The sequence below is a fragment of the Priceomyces carsonii genome (genome assembly GCF_900007245.1).
Source record: "Priceomyces carsonii strain CBS4050 genome assembly, scaffold: Debaryomyces_carsonii_scaffold_3, whole genome shotgun sequence".
NCBI classification, from domain to species: domain Eukaryota; kingdom Fungi; phylum Ascomycota; class Pichiomycetes; order Serinales; family Debaryomycetaceae; genus Priceomyces; species Priceomyces carsonii.
In genome coordinates, this window is record NW_026946676.1 from 249,012 (window position 1) to 264,499 (window position 15,488).

The following is a 15,488-nucleotide window of genomic DNA, read 5'->3' on the forward strand; positions in this document are numbered from 1 at the left end:
TTCCGAAACTTCACTTAGTGGTTAGTCAGATCACAGGGCGCGAACTAGGGAGCGCACCGAGAGGGGACTGGGCGCAAGTTCTATGCTAGCTACACAACCTTGCAGCGTGTCGGCCGGGGCAAAGTAGTTGCTGTCGCTACCGCCGGCGTTCGCGAGTGCGAGGTTGCACCTCCTAGAGAGATAAAAATCTAGATCTTTTATTAGCAAAGGTTCTGAGAAGACATTAGACTTCCAAAATGGGTAATACGTAACGTTTGGCACGTACATAAGAATTGAGGATATCGTGTACAAACATGAACTCTCCTTCTGCGCTTAAACACAGAATTAGTCTCCTATGAAGTCTATCGCTCTGACGAGCAGCGACTAAATCATTACGGCGCCTTTGTTCTTGAGAAGTTGGAAAATCAGACATCATGAATCCTGGGGGAGATGGAATTCTGTCGAACATCTGACTCTCTGATAATCCCAGATTAGGAGTGGCTAAGACGGGTTTAACGTCACCAGGCTCGCTAAGACCCCTGTTGGCGGTGTTATAAAAGTTCTGGATTGCCAATCGGTGTGATTTAGAATAGCCGATTTTGGTTGCGACTTTAGGTTTTTGGTAGTGCGGATTAGGTTTGAAATCAGCAAGTACCCATGGGCTTTCATTGATGGGATTTCTTGATAGGTCAATCTTAAAGTCTGTTCTATGTTGCAAGAGATCTTTGTAGAATTTTACCATTTGCTGTCTTCTCTGTAACTTGGTGTATGATGATGGTAGGGGTGGTATGTTAGTATTAGTCATATCTCTTAAGGGCGATCTATCGCGACAATGACGTTTAATTGGTTTGTGTTGACTTTTAGAGAATAATATACTCGATGTCTCTTCCTCTGAATCCTCTACCATATCAGCATTTTCTAAGGTATTAGCCGTCTTAATTGCCGCGAAACCTTGTATATGATGCGATACCTCTTCTTTCGCTTTAATGTGATCGTCAAGGCTATCTCTTCGTGCTGTTTTCGTTTGTTTCTCTATTTCATAAGAGGTTAGTTGATGCCAATTTTGCAGCTGACGTGGTCGGTATGTTTTTGTTGGTGACGAGTCATCAGAGTATTGTGTAGGCAACTGAGAATTGTATAACCTTGAATCCACCAGAGGAGATGACGTTACTTCGAACTCTGCTTTGGGTTCTTCGAGCGAACCTGAATGCTTCAATGGAGACATACGAACTAGAGTTCGTTGTAGATCTGATTCATGATCCCTGTCAATTGAAATTGATCTGTCTTCTGGCGAACTAGAGCCTTGTGATGCATTTGTGTCTTGAGACTTATGCCTCCATTTGCATTCGTTATTGGTTTGGCTACTTTGTATTTGGAAGCTGATCATGTTCTCACCCATCTCATCACCAACATGCTTGCCGTCGACTTTTGTATTTTGTTGAAGTTGAATTTTTAAATTTTCGTTTTCAAGAAGCAATTTCCTATTTTCTTTCTTTAATTGGTTATGTTCTTCTATTATACCTTTAATTAAAACCTCGAATCTATCCACCATCTCAGACACGCGTAAATTATATAATTCTTTTGGAGGCGACCGAGCAGCGATGAGAGAGAATAAGGTGTAAAGGAATTTAAAAAATTCTCCAGGCTTTAGCTCAGCATGAGGTTCTCTTATATGTTCGTTAAAATATTATTAGATACATCCCAAGAGTTGGATTTGGATCTCACAGTACTTTTGTTTACTTGAGCTGACTTCGATTTTGTGTCATAATTGAAATACAAAATACTATGAAAAACTTCATTTTTAAGATTTAGGTTCAGACAAACAAAAGGCCAATTCATTTTGGTTGCGTAAAAATGTTCGGCAGCAGTAATAATACATCTTCAGGATTTGGCGGACTTGGAAATAATTCCACGGGAGCTAATACTGGGGGACTTTTTGCAAGTAATCCTGGAGGTGCAACAGGAAATGGTTTAAGTAATAACACAGGGGCAGGAAGTGGCCTCTTTGGTAGTAGCAATAATAATACATCCACGTCTTCGAATTCGGGCTCAGGTGGACTATTTGGCACAAGTAACAACAACTCAAATTCTTTAAATTCAGCTGGAAATGGATTGTTTGGTTCCTCTTCTAATGCAAATAATGCCAGTACCCGACCTGGGGGATTATTTGGGTCAAATACTGGGACAACTAATAATACAGCTGCAGCTGGTGGATTATTTGGTTCTGCCAGTAATAATACAGGAAACACCGCTACTCTTTTTGGTAATAGCAATACTGGTAATACTAACGCTAATAGTAATGGCACTCTTGGTTCTGGGTTTGTATCTAATAACTCTAACGCTGCTCCCCTTTCAGGTGGATTATTTGGATCTTCGTCTAATGCAATGAGTCAGCCAAGAGATACAGGTGGTTCATTTGGCTCTAATTCACAAGGTGGCATGTTTGGCACATCAAGCGGTGGTGGATTATTCGGCAACAAGCAACCAGCCTCCAGCTCTGGTAGCAATGGGCTTTTCGGTTCCAACAATAATGCAGCATCGGGACTTTTTTCATCGAACAACCAGGCAGGCTCATCCGGTGGACTATTTGGGACAAATAATTCGAACAATTCTGCAACTCTCTTTGGAAATCAAAATCAGAACCCGCAACAAGACCAGTTCCAATTGACGGCTATGACCCGCGTAGGAGACTTGCCAGTGCAAATTAAAAGGGAATTAGAAGAATTTGACAAATATATCAACACTCAACACCTCATAGCGACAACTTTGCAATCTGATTATGACAAGCACGATCAGTTGATTCAAACTTTGCCTAGAGATATCAATTATCTCCATAATAAACTTTTGTCAACAAAACAAGCATTGAAATCTGATTCTCATCAGCTTGGAAACTTAAGAAACTTGAATAATGAATTGACTGAAGACTTAAATAAAGTTATGCAGTTGATTTTGCAACTTTCTACTCCTGGAACGAAACTTAGTTCAGGATTGCAGTTGAATGAATTCTTCATTAAAAAAATAAAACGATATCATGAAGTATTAAAGAATTACGAACAGTTGGTGAAAGAAGCTAGCTCAATCATCGATGGACTTGAAGGAAGCTATGTCGAAGGTTTTGGTAATTTGTTCAATATCGTCGAAGTCATAAAAACGCAATACTCTTTGTTTATGGAGTTGTGTGAAACCATGGCTCAGTTGCATAACGAAGTAAATAAATTAGCAAAATAGCTGTATTATATTTAGATAAGCTTTGAATAGAAGCTCTCCACATAGTAATTTACTCTAAAATATTTTGCGCACTTTGATATATTCTATTCTAAAATCTCAATCTTACCGTCATAGACAGCTCTATTGAATCTATTTTCAATTGACATTAGGAAAATACCAATGTCCTCAAGAGCAGCATATCTTTCAAGGTATTTAAGCTCTAGTGATGATAAACCAAAGAAAGGAAAAAAAGGAAAGAACGAGAGAAATGCAACGACTACTGAAAGATCAAATATAGTCATCAAAAATGACCAATGTCTAAGTAATAACGTCGGTAGCGATGAAGAGTACGGAGAAGATGAGGATGTTACTGAGCAGGCGCCCATGAAAATTGAGATGAATGGAAAGAGGTCTTTTAAGGGGTTCAAAAGGATCGATGGTCAAAATAATTCGGACAAAGCTATAGCGGAACCACTTTCCAATCAAATGGCCCCTGAAACCATCTACAGAGACCTCATGGGGAGAAAAATAGACTTGGATGCTAGGAGGAAGGAAATCGAAAACGAAAAGCAACATGAAAAGCGAAATGAACGGCTACGAGAACAAGAAAATCGAGCGATCAACCAGAGTGAAATATCACGACTAGAGAACGAAAGAGTAGAAAGAAGGCTTAAAGATACAAAGACGTTTCATGTATCTAAAGATGACGAAGAATATGTCAACTTGATGAAGTCGAAAGCAAGAATAGATGATCCTGCTGTTGCATTTAGTGGAGAGCCACAACAGAGTTCAAATATATCATTGACCGGAAAGTACTATTATAGTAAAGGCTTGAATCTTCCGAATAGGTTTGGTGTTAAGGCAGGTTACCTCTGGGATGGTATAGATCGCTCCAATGGGTTTGAGGCCCTAATTTTGCAAAAAAGAGAGGACATGAAGTATAAAGATATGACCAGCAAAACAACCGAGTCTTACGATAACGATATAGATTACCTATAATGTATGATTTGTCTCATTTTGAAAGTTTGTGGTAGTAATATATATAATCTTTCATTTTATGTAATTCTACACTTTGACTAAAGTGAATTTTTGAATGTCAAAAATTCAATTTTGAGATCAAGATGAGATGATAATTACCCACACACGGTAAGAGTATGCCAAGAGCTGAAATTCCCGGGTATTACTTTGATGAGACGAGGAACAAATACTTCAAGATAACGAATGGAAGTTTAATAGGCAACAGTAAATATCACAGTAATAAGATTCAGTCGAAGAAGAGAAGGATTAATAATGATGCTGTTAAAAAGAAATCTAAGCTTAATACTCTAGTAGTAAATTCTATGAATTTAAAGACTAGATTAGACGTGATAAACGTTAAACTAGGATCAGCGTTGTTTTTAAAGGATATTTCATACCTTAGGTTTGAGGTGCTTCGGCGATATCAAGGACCATTGAAAAATTTACAGTTTGGAAACGTGGAAGTTTTTGGAAGCATTAATGATGGATTATTGGTGAAGGAAAGAGACCTATCTCTCAAGGTTGTTTCCTTGAAGAATTTTTTGCAAAGTAATATGCATCTGCACTTAATTATCAGAGACTCTCGCATAGAAGATTATTATCAACGATTATATAGAATTGATTCACAACTAAAGACTCCAAAAATTACAAATTGTGCAGTACATTCTGAAACAGTTTTCCGTACTATAGTTTTAAAGGAAGAAAACCTGGCATCTCGTGCTAACTTTATACAACTTGATTCCTTATCTGAGAATGGTTCTCGAACAGATTTAACTATCAACCTTTTAAGAAGTGCTGATCAACTTCTGAGCTCCGATGCAAAAAATGTTCTTTTGAAAGTCTTTGGAATAGGAATTTTCAATTTCTCATCTAATACTTATGATTCAACTTCATTTAGAGGAACTAATTTATCCATCACTTGTTCGGAATTGATTGCAAATTGCCTACTTATCGCCAGTGATAGAGGTGATCTAATAAGGATCAAGCTTGAAGGCAGCGGTGAAATCAATGCTCTCAACTACTTTTCTGTAAGAGAAGGCGTATCCATAGTTTGCGTCAAGTCCATTGCGAACAAGATATTCTTGGCCACCAAGACTAGTATTTTCATTCTTGACGACACCTTAAGACTCAAAAGAAAAGTAAATTACAATGATCAAATTCAGAAGATATACGTAATTGATTCGAATAATGCTGTCATTGTTGGTTTGAGAAAAATTTCATTACTACAGCTCATTGACAGTCAGCAGCAATTTAAAAAGTTATTATACTTTAATGACAACATAACTAACCAGTATTCTATAATTTTTCTGGGCAATCTTATAGTAAACGAATCTAATTCTTTGATATTGGTCTATAATCTTACGTCATTGCAGTTCTTTAAATTTTGTTTGAATCTTCAAAGCAATGAACGTTTATCAAATATCTTTACAATAGAGGATGCGTTTATAGTGTTCCAAGTAAACGGAACCTTCACTAGGTTTATCGTTTATCGTATATAGTGAACCATAATTCATAATCAGGTTAAGACCATAAATAAGAAAGGTGCCATAAATTATGATGCCATCGAAAATCTAAACTGTATTAATTTCTCTTGATGTATTTCATATAGGCATCATAATTAAAATCAAAAAACTTGTAATCAACATCCAAAAGTAGCCTGATTGCATCTTGCGATTTATAAACATATTCAGCCGGCAATCTAAGAAGATTATTGCCATTCGAATTATTATAGCTTAAACTGTTTTTTTCACTAAACTCTTCTTTATTCAAATACATGATTCGGCGATTCTGTGAATTATAAACTTGATCATTAGTCAAATTATAGACGCCAGGATATCCGCTAATCGCCTTAAAATTAGATTCCTTCGTATTTGGAGGATGTAAAGGAAACAAGCTCTGCAATAATTCATAACTTGCCAATGTGAAACCAAATTGAGGTGAAGATCTGAAAACCCTGGCAAGAGAACCTTTGAAAAATGCACCAATACCCTCTTCTTTCAAAATAGTCCTTCCGGCATGTGCAATACCGCGGTACTTTGTTTCATTCTTTTTGCTCTCTACTTGAAGTCTTGTTTTAATCACATCAGCGGGAGTCGTGAAAAAAGCTGCAGGAGCACCAGCTAAAGCACCACTTAGTAACAACTGCCATGTTGTTAGTCTATGTGCCTTATTTGGATCCATTGGATCAAAGTTAAATAACAATTTCTTCAAATTTGCGTAAGTTGGAAAATAGATGGCTGAAAATGGAACATCCCTCAATAAACATGCAACTGCACCTTTGTACAAACCCTTGACACCTAGCTGTTTTACGATTTGACCAGCAGTTAGCTTTTTGAGAGGAATCTCTCCTGATTTTAAGTTCTTATTTCCACCTTGCATTTGCAACCTGATCTTCACAATCTCAAGAGGATTTGTAAAAATAACTTGGCATGCACCTGCTGACATACCGGCCGCAATTTCCCATTTCATTTTGATTGAACCATCTTCTTCTGTTCCAATATTTCTGACAAGATCGTTCACTGTCAATTTAATTGCTTTTTCAGGAGCCACTCCGATTAACTGCGCTACCAAACCAGAATACAATCCTTTTAAGCCTTCATTTTTAATAATCTTTTTGAAACAGTCAAAAGAATTTTTATACGCAGCCTTATGTCTTTGAGCCTGCATTCTGGTCTTAACTAGGTCAATAGGGTAAACAACTGTTGCACCGATGCATCCTGCAATAGAACCCAAGAAAAAAGAATACAAAGAGTCAAAAATTGGCCAAAGCGAAAAATTATCATCTTGAATCGGTTGAGCTGCTGGGTGCTCAAAAATGGAGTAATAAGAGTTCATGTTATTCACGTAATTGGGATTGAAAAATGATATTAATTCTTTACGTGGGATCAGTTCTTCATTTTTATCAATCAAAAAAAACAACAAATTCAACTCATTCATAGAAATGGGTTTGAAATTGGAAGACTTCAATAAATGGTCGTTCAAATGGTTGTATAGATCATATTTGTCAATTAAAATATCATCTTTATCTTTTGTAGTTGGTGGAGTATTTGCGATCACCTCATTGACAAGATCAACCTTACTCAAAGAATTATACACGAATAAAACGCTCGCCAAACTGAATTTTTCTTGCTCAAAAAATTCGTGCAAAGACTTTAAGTTCAACTTTAACTGAGATGATAACTTATGTTTCAAGTTATTCGTTATTAAAGTGTACATTTCGTCTTTCGTTATAAGTCCATTTTTTTGAGTCATTTCGAAGTTTCCAATCAATTTTGTGACAGGCAAATAATTTATTAAACTGACGAATTCATTGTAGTCAATGGATCCTCGAGGTTCAAAAAAACTTTCAAAGTATTTCCAATTCAACTTAGCCTTCTTAGGCTGATAAGATGGATCAATTGCTTTATTCAAACTGGACAAGACCTCAAGACAGTCCTTGTAATGAGCTCTTTGCTGTCCTTTAGAAATCATATCAAAGAGTAACTTGAACTCTCCATCTTTAGAAACTAAGGTCTGAATAAAATCAATCCAATCTCGCTCTGTTAAAAATCCTTTCTTATCTTTATCTGCCATCAAATACAATAAAGAAAATGTTTCCCTCGGAATATCTGATTCAAAAGGAGACACTATAGAAATAAACTCTGGTAAAGTCAACACTTTGTGTTCGCTCAAAGGAGCAGAGGTGGCGAACTGATTAAACGTTTCTCTCGCTCTGATAACATTTGAGACTCTCGATTCGCTTGTTGCCATCTTGTTCTTTCAGTCTATCCATGTATACGCGTGTGTTTATGCTTTGCGTTTTCCGCTGTGTGATATTCTACTGTCTGGTGGAGTCTTCAAAAGCTAGCAAGAAATTTTAGCTTTTAACTCCCGAAAATGTCTATCACGTCTATAAGATTATTTCCCAAAGGATATATAGCACCGCTAATGGGAATACCAAGTAACAAAATAACCGCTTATGTTCGGTTTTTGACACGATGCAAAATCTATCGATCTATTTCTTTCCTTAAGCACTGGCTGTGTTCACAAGTACTGTCCCTTTGACTAATAGTCGCTATGCTCTTTCGATATGTGACCCCTTCAGTCTATGCTCTTCGTTTCTGCAGTACACCGTTGAAAGAGTTTCCAGTAGTTTATATATAAACGACTTCTCCACACATGAGATGTCGAAGTCTATGAAAAAAAAATTAAAATTTGCCCGATGCAAGATGCACGCAAATCTTTATACAAAGAAAAATCTCAGTTTTATTGCAATCACAAGCGGTGTTGTTACAATCGCTTCAATGTAATTCTCTACAATATCTTGATGAGTCTATATGATGCTATTACTTTGGCTTTGACGTTTTCATATCGTGGAAGCAAAAGTGTTAAAGTTGTTCACCAACCCCGGGTCGGACCAAAATGGTCCTCATGTGCCCTTCCATTGATCCGTCTGAGGGGCAGACATCCACGCGAGGTTAAAAATACCGACAATTGTTGAATAGCTGCAACGGGTGACTTCAGACGTGAGCGGGGGGGTAGTGAGGTGCAGGTAAGAAAAGTAAATAAACCGCCTAGCGGTATACCGTTTCAGAATTTCGACTTGAGTTATTTGAGTCGAGCATGAGTCAATGTCGTACTTTGTCGTCTTTTGTCGTCTTTCGGCATCATGACCTTACGACATTTCAGAACACTTCATTACATTTGTCAATGCAAGCAATAATTCCAAATTATTAATATGGCCTCCGGCGCACCAGGTAAGTAACTAAAAATGACATGAGGTTTGGGGTATTCGAAGGTATTCGAAGAGATTGAAATCTTAGCCTCTTTATTCAATTTGAGTCTAGCGCTAACAACATGTAGGTGGTAATTTTAGAAACTGGACTCCAACACCTCCGGAACGAGGCTCGTTTCCTTTAGATCATGAGGGTGAATGCAAGTCTCAGATGTTGAGGTATCTCAAATGCATGAAGTTTACAGAGAATCGGAATGCGCCAAATTGCCGTATTCTAGCAAAAGAATATTTGAAATGTAGAATGGACAATCAGTTGATGGATGTATCAGATTGGAAGCTGTTAGGTCTCATCAATCTCCCTGGAGATGACATCAAGCCTCCTGACCGAAAGAAAGCGACTGAAGAGAGGTGAACTTGTATATACTATAATTTATAAATGTTTGTAAAATCATATCGATGAATATACCTAAAGAAAAATCAAGTTAATTTTATTATATGATAGTACTACTCTTTTTTGTTACCGCTAGAGTTATTGGTCGAGGATTCTTTAGCAGAATTTCCCCTATTAGCATTTCCTCTATTAGAGCTTCCCCTAACTGAAGATCCTCTACCTCTGTTGGCGAAGCCTCTACTGGAACCTCTGCTTGAAGTATCACGTCCTCTGCCATTTTTAGCGCCACCCTTGCCTCTTGTGCTGACTCCTCCAGTGGAGCCATTAAAAGGCGCATCTTTTGGGCCAGATTCATCAAATACCTGCAGCTGTCCTGAGGAATTTACCGGAGGCATTTGTTGCATTTGAGCTTGGGAAGGTATCATAGGAGGAACAAAAGGTGCGATCCCTTCATTCATCACGTTAGAATATATTTGACCGTAAATATGCTTAATAGCGTCTGAATTAATATATTCCCCCTCATCCTTAGAATCCTTCGAAACAGATTTTTCATCAGAAGAAACATTCTTTTTTAGTAAAGTCAAAAGTTCATTTGTCTTTCTCAGATTTTTCTCCTTCGTTATTTCATTTTGTTTAGCTTTGTATGCGGCAACCGCCTTGGCTTTTGCAGCTCGCTGTTCGGGAGTGAGAGGCTTCCTATCTTTCGAGGCCCTGCTATGATATACAAATTGCTTATTGGTAATATTTAGAACCAAAGACGAATCGATTGTAACTCCTCTGTTGCTCTTTAATTTCCCGTTCATGTTGTTACCACTTATTAAAGGAAAATCGAAAATTACGCCTAAAGATATTTTGTTTCCGAACGTGTTTATATTGACGACCGTGCCTCGAGACAATTTAGGTGCCTTTCCAGAATCCTGAACATAGATAATCCGATCACCAAGCTCAAACTTTTGATCACTCAATAATTGATAAGACAAACTTGGGTTTAACACTGCGTCTTTCGGAACACCTTTGATATCTTTGTTGACATATGGGAAGTTAGATTGCAGATAGGTGTCCATAAAAGTCTCGATTGCTTGATAGCTAAATTTTGTCAAAGACTCACTTTCTAAAGAAACTCTTACAAGTTGGGACTTGGCTTCTTTAAGCCATTTTCTAACCTCATCTAATTCCGAGTCGTTTGAAAATTCTTTGATGCGAGGAATAGAATTAGTTGATAATTTCTTGAGTTCTTCGAAGAATTTTGGAAAATGTTTCCTGTAATCCTCAATGAGTTTAATTGCCAACGGAGAAAATTCCCATCCTTTTACATTTCTTTTGGTAAATCCTAAAACTTTTTCTCTTCTTCCTTCAAACTTTAGTTCTAAGCCAACATTAACCTTTCTCCCCTTGTTGTCCTCTACCATAAACCCACTGGAAATCTTGGATAAAAACAAAGGATGCAACCTCAAAGTTTTTGCGACTTCATATGATGGATAATATTTGATCTCCTTTTTCTCCATTTCGTATCTTTGTTTACCGATATTTGGTTCAGCATTGGTTTGAATTTTCGATATCTTAATACTTAATTTTTCCAGATCATTGTATCCAGCAACAGTGGCAGGTGCCCCATAAGCCATATCACCTAAAAATACAACCTGTGAATTCAATGGAAACTCTTCTTCGATTGGAAGAGGTGGCCTTGTAGCAAATCTAGGATCTTCGTTAGAAACTTCTTCGACAATCAATTGCACTGGATAAGTTTCAATATCTTTTGAGAATGTCTTGACATAAGCTCCCTTTGCGTTTCTTATTAATCCTGTCACTGGCTGGACGTGAACCAATCCGCTTATATTGCTCAATTTTACTCCTTTTGTTTTCCCGTACAAGCTCGCAAAGGAATTGACCGACTGCTTGAATACCAGTACTTCCAGAGAGTTAAGGTGTGAAGCGGTGACCTTTTTGTAATTACCAACTTTTTTCCTCTCGTATTTATATTCCGAATCTTCAATTTTTACTACTTTAGACTCTCTTAAAAATGGCCAGTTGCTGTATACAATTTTACCCAAAAACTTTTCACTAAACTGGTGAATTGAAATATCTTCCCAGATGTTCTCGATTGTTAATATCATTGATTCAGACCTAGAAGGGGCCTGAAAAACTTTGATCTCTTCTAAACTTAATTTGGAAGTGAATGGGATTGTTTGAAGAGTCGGAAATCCAGCGAGTAAATCTTTGCCTATCTTTGCCCCTTCAACTAATCCAATTTTTACATTTTTGACAGGAGGAGGAATAAAATTTGACTCAAAACACTTATCATGCTCAATTTCATTAAAGAAACCAGGTAGTGGTGAGTTATATACCTGATCAACTTGAGGATTGTAAATGAACTCAATATCAGTCCCAATTGAGTTCCTTTTCTTCTCATCTGGCAGTAACTTAGATTCTAAAGGAGCCAAGGCCCTGATAAGTTCCTTTTCGTCGACAAAGCTGAGAAGAACAACAGCCTCCCAGCTAGCAGTCTTCCCATTCATATCAATATCCACCTTATCTGGGTAAAATTCTATGATTGGTGAATGGGGGTCCGTCATTAAAGGTCTATAAACAATGGGCATCAAATTTCGGGATCTCGCTGGTAAAACTGCCATTAACTGTTCAAAGGGTTTAAATGGCTTCGACTTTTCAAACTCTATTTTCCGCTTAGATTTCAATAGTTCGCGTAATCCAACGGAGATATCAGAGATTCTAGGGGCGTAATGATATTTGTAATACCAGTTCCACGATGGGCATCCTTTGTAGTAATAATACAAAACCCATTGTAATCCTTCCAAATAATGTTCTGTGATTTCAATGATTTTCTCCTTATCATAAATTGAAAAGTGTAACTTATCTTTGTAGTATTTATCTTTCCAATTCAAAAATTTGGAATCATAGATATCCTTTGATTCCTTCAATAAGTCTTCAGTTTCGAATAAGTTTGCAGATTGGTATTTTTTGATGGTTTTTTTAACTTCATTTATCCTTTCCTCAAACTCTTCGTCGGTTTCATTAGGTGAAAATCCATCAAGATCCAACCTTGTCTCGTAAGAGTCCTGAGATTTCGAATGAATAATGATGATACCAACTTCTAACGCAAATCTTTTTATGAAATCTAAATGCTTTGATACTTCATCTTTAGGTAATGTCAAACTTGGTAACTTCCCTATTTGCTCAAGCTTTATCAAATCATCAACTTTCTTAGAACAGGTTGAGAGTAGCCAAGGTTTGATTAAACCGACCAATTTCTTTTGATCTTTGAGCAAGACTAATTTACCCATTCTTTCTCTTTTCTTTTCACCAGTAAGCGAGATATCTTCCAACCTCTTATTAAACCACTCGACGTCAACATCTTGCCTTTCAAAATTTTCTAATTCGAACTCAGACAAGTAGTTCAACCAAATATCTAATCTCTTCAAATTGATGGTACCGTTTTCATTAATATAGCCATCAGATTGCTTCAATGTCTGCTTAAATGTTTCTATCAATAATGGGAATGCACCTTTGTTGATGAATAAGTCTGGTAAATTAGGTAAGAAATCGTTACCAATGACATACATAATTAATATGAAGTCATCCAACATTCTGTCAAAATTATATTCGAAACTTAACTGGTTGTCCAACTCTTGAAACTCCAACGATAAATATTCTCTCACTAATGATAAGTGTAGCAAGAAAAACGTCTGATCATTCACATCAGTACTCTTCTTCGCGGCCTTCGGACCAAATGTCACTTCCTCTCTAAGCAAAGCGAAATGTGGGTCATGGGCAACTAATCCGAGCATGATCAAATCAGCATCTAAACCGTAAATACAATGTCTCAAATTAGGATCATATTCATCTTGCGACTTCATAGTTCTGATATACTCCATAATTTTATGTTCACCTTCCCCAGGAACTTCGTGTCCACTCAAAATAATTTGAACGCCAGCCCAGTTGGAGTCTTCACTTATTTTTTTATGAATGAAATATTTAAGGTTTTCGGTCAATTTAGCCATAAATTCAGTTCCTGGAGTAATTGCATTCGTGTCGAATGGATCTTCTTTGGGAATCTCTAACCCTTTCTCAATTGCTTTCTTTAAATTTTCCTCTGCTTCCACTGCGGATCGAAATCTACGAGCTCTTTGTTGATTCATCTTTGCTCTCGGAGCCACTCCGTCGATTGCCATATAAAACACTTTTTGAGGTTTGATGATTTCAAATAAATGTTCAATATACTTGAATATGGCAGCATACATTTGGTCTTCGGTCATTCTGGTTAGTGTATCATCATTAGAGTGTGTACAAGTATGTAAGATTGAATTCATATCCAAATATAAATTATCGAATTCTGGAACCTGAGTTCCATCAATTAATTGTGATATTAAGGGCCATCTCTCTGAAATAAACCGGAAAAATTTGGGAATACCTTTAGTAGTTAGTATAATGTTGTTGCTTTATTGGACAAATATCGAATTCACTTACCCATCGCGGTCTTCACTTCTAATTGTAATAAGTATTAAGCACAATTATGTTACTTTAAATACGCTTTAGTCTGAAGTCAACTCTTGAGTCTATTATTATTCTCTTTGAGACGTCTGGTATTTCGACACCAGTTTACGATTTGCTTATTACACGACTTCTGCTCCAGATTATGATGTGTGTAGCATTTCCCTATCGAATATCAGTACTGTCACGTTTTAGAATTTGCATAGCAAACTCAAACAGAGCAAATGTCGCTCTACGTGAAGAGGCGTTACGAGCGGTTTAAATCGCCTAAATAGCCTACAGCAGCATCAAAAAAATACTCACTAATGTTAACATTTATCCACGAACTATAATTATGTCCAAATAATACATATAGAGATGTAGCTGAAAATCTTAAGAATTTTCACCGAAAGCTTATTCTAAGTCAGATTGCCAAAAGGATCAGTCTTTGCAATTCCGGAACACTAACTTACTCCCACTAACCTTATTCTCGATCAACAACTTCAAGCCTTCATTCGCGGACTCTAAGCCAAACGGTAGTACTTCCAAGGGAGCTGTTTTAAGCTTGCCCAACACAGAGGGAAGATAGTTCAGCCAAAATTCAAGATATGAGTCTATCATCTCTGTTGAAGCCTTGGCACCGAAGTGAGTTCTCCCATCAACCAAATACCCATTCGTAGATGTGAACACAACCTTTCTTCCTTTCTTCACATTTATCGATTTCTCGTTCAAAAACAAAAGATTATCGATACGGACATCCTGTGATCCCTCGGTAGCATCATAAACTGACTGCAAGGTTTCTACCGAAGATACGCAGTCCAAGGCGTATTTAATTCTGTGTTCACCTGCTTCTTTTAATTTCTCAATTACATCCAGATCATTATAATTGAACGTCTTATCAGCACCCAATGATTGCAACTTGCCATGATGCTTCAGGGATGCAGTAGTTATCACCTTGACGCCATAAATTAATTTTGCGATTTGTATGGCGATAATGCCTGTCGCTGTGGCGCCTCCCCATATTAGGAGATAATCATCTTTATTCTCACTCTCTTGTGGTGGAATTCCAAGATTATATTGAAAGCTTAAAGCAGTAGTTTTAAGACCCACAGGTATTGAGGCAGCGGCCTCAAATGAATCGATGACCGAACTTTCATGTTTTCCTACACTTAAAGGCTTTCTCAGTATCTGTGATCTAGGAAACTTTATCGTGGCATTTGGACTGACCATTACATAGTTGGAAAATCCACCATTTTTATTCATTCCACCATGGAGAGATGCCGATACAATGTCGCCCTTTTCAAAATTAGTCACATTCTTACCTACTGATTCCACAATACCACTTACATCAGAACCGACTACGACACCTCTTTGAATCAATGTAAAACTTTTGCCAACAAAATAACCGACGCTGGAGCCAAGCGAGCCCAACACGCACTCAAGACTACGGACTCCTAGCCCTAGCTTTTTGAGGATTTCGGACGTCAAGTGCGATGCGAACGACTCAGGCAAGATATGCTTCCAATCTGTCGGGTTGACAGCATACGCGACCGCTTTCAATATAATCATATCATCTTCCAATTGCGGAAAGGGTGTTTCCTTTACCGACACAAGGTTTTCCAAGTTTCTCGAACCTGTAACAACTGCTCCTTGGTTGGATGGCATCTTTAACAAAATAACAATAGCGAACCTGAT

General features: G+C 37.4%; 8 protein-coding genes across 8 annotated transcripts; 4 read left to right on the forward strand and 4 right to left on the reverse strand.

The window, feature by feature from the left end:
* Window positions 1–223: 223 nt before the first annotated feature.
* PRCAT00002636001 (ssDNA endodeoxyribonuclease) lies at window positions 224–1,531 on the reverse strand (the record flags this gene model as incomplete). Its single annotated transcript, XM_062952513.1, has 1 exon — window positions 224–1,531. The coding sequence occupies one exon, from the start codon at window positions 1,529–1,531 to the stop codon at window positions 224–226; it is 1,308 nt and encodes a 435-aa protein (XP_062809408.1).
* A 302-nt stretch (window positions 1,532–1,833) lies between these two features.
* Window positions 1,834–3,207, forward strand: NUP49 (FG-nucleoporin; the record flags this gene model as incomplete). The annotated part of the gene is made up of 1 exon (XM_062952514.1): window positions 1,834–3,207. The coding sequence occupies one exon, from the start codon at window positions 1,834–1,836 to the stop codon at window positions 3,205–3,207; it is 1,374 nt and encodes a 457-aa protein (XP_062809409.1).
* A 159-nt stretch (window positions 3,208–3,366) lies between these two features.
* Window positions 3,367–4,185, forward strand: PRCAT00002638001 (uncharacterized protein; the record flags this gene model as incomplete). The annotated part of the gene is made up of 1 exon (XM_062952515.1): window positions 3,367–4,185. One exon carries the CDS (start codon window positions 3,367–3,369, stop codon window positions 4,183–4,185), a length of 819 nt encoding a protein of 272 aa, XP_062809410.1.
* Window positions 4,186–4,340: 155 nt separating this feature from the next.
* On the forward strand, window positions 4,341–5,702 carry PRCAT00002639001 (uncharacterized protein; the record flags this gene model as incomplete). Its single annotated transcript, XM_062952516.1, has 1 exon — window positions 4,341–5,702. The coding sequence occupies one exon, from the start codon at window positions 4,341–4,343 to the stop codon at window positions 5,700–5,702; it is 1,362 nt and encodes a 453-aa protein (XP_062809411.1).
* Window positions 5,703–5,784: 82 nt separating this feature from the next.
* AGC1 (amino acid transporter) lies at window positions 5,785–7,953 on the reverse strand (the record flags this gene model as incomplete). The annotated part of the gene is made up of 1 exon (XM_062952517.1): window positions 5,785–7,953. One exon carries the CDS (start codon window positions 7,951–7,953, stop codon window positions 5,785–5,787), a length of 2,169 nt encoding a protein of 722 aa, XP_062809412.1.
* A 967-nt stretch (window positions 7,954–8,920) lies between these two features.
* On the forward strand, window positions 8,921–9,329 carry COX19 (Cox19p; the record flags this gene model as incomplete). The annotated part of the gene is made up of 2 exons (XM_062952518.1): window positions 8,921–8,939; window positions 9,046–9,329. The coding sequence occupies 2 exons, from the start codon at window positions 8,921–8,923 to the stop codon at window positions 9,327–9,329; spliced, it is 303 nt and encodes a 100-aa protein (XP_062809413.1).
* Window positions 9,330–9,421: 92 nt separating this feature from the next.
* On the reverse strand, window positions 9,422–13,633 carry KEM1 (chromatin-binding exonuclease; the record flags this gene model as incomplete). The annotated part of the gene is made up of 1 exon (XM_062952519.1): window positions 9,422–13,633. The coding sequence occupies one exon, from the start codon at window positions 13,631–13,633 to the stop codon at window positions 9,422–9,424; it is 4,212 nt and encodes a 1,403-aa protein (XP_062809414.1).
* A 601-nt stretch (window positions 13,634–14,234) lies between these two features.
* PRCAT00002643001 (zinc-binding alcohol dehydrogenase family protein) lies at window positions 14,235–15,458 on the reverse strand (the record flags this gene model as incomplete). The annotated part of the gene is made up of 1 exon (XM_062952520.1): window positions 14,235–15,458. One exon carries the CDS (start codon window positions 15,456–15,458, stop codon window positions 14,235–14,237), a length of 1,224 nt encoding a protein of 407 aa, XP_062809415.1.
* Between the last annotated feature and the right edge of the window lie 30 nt (window positions 15,459–15,488).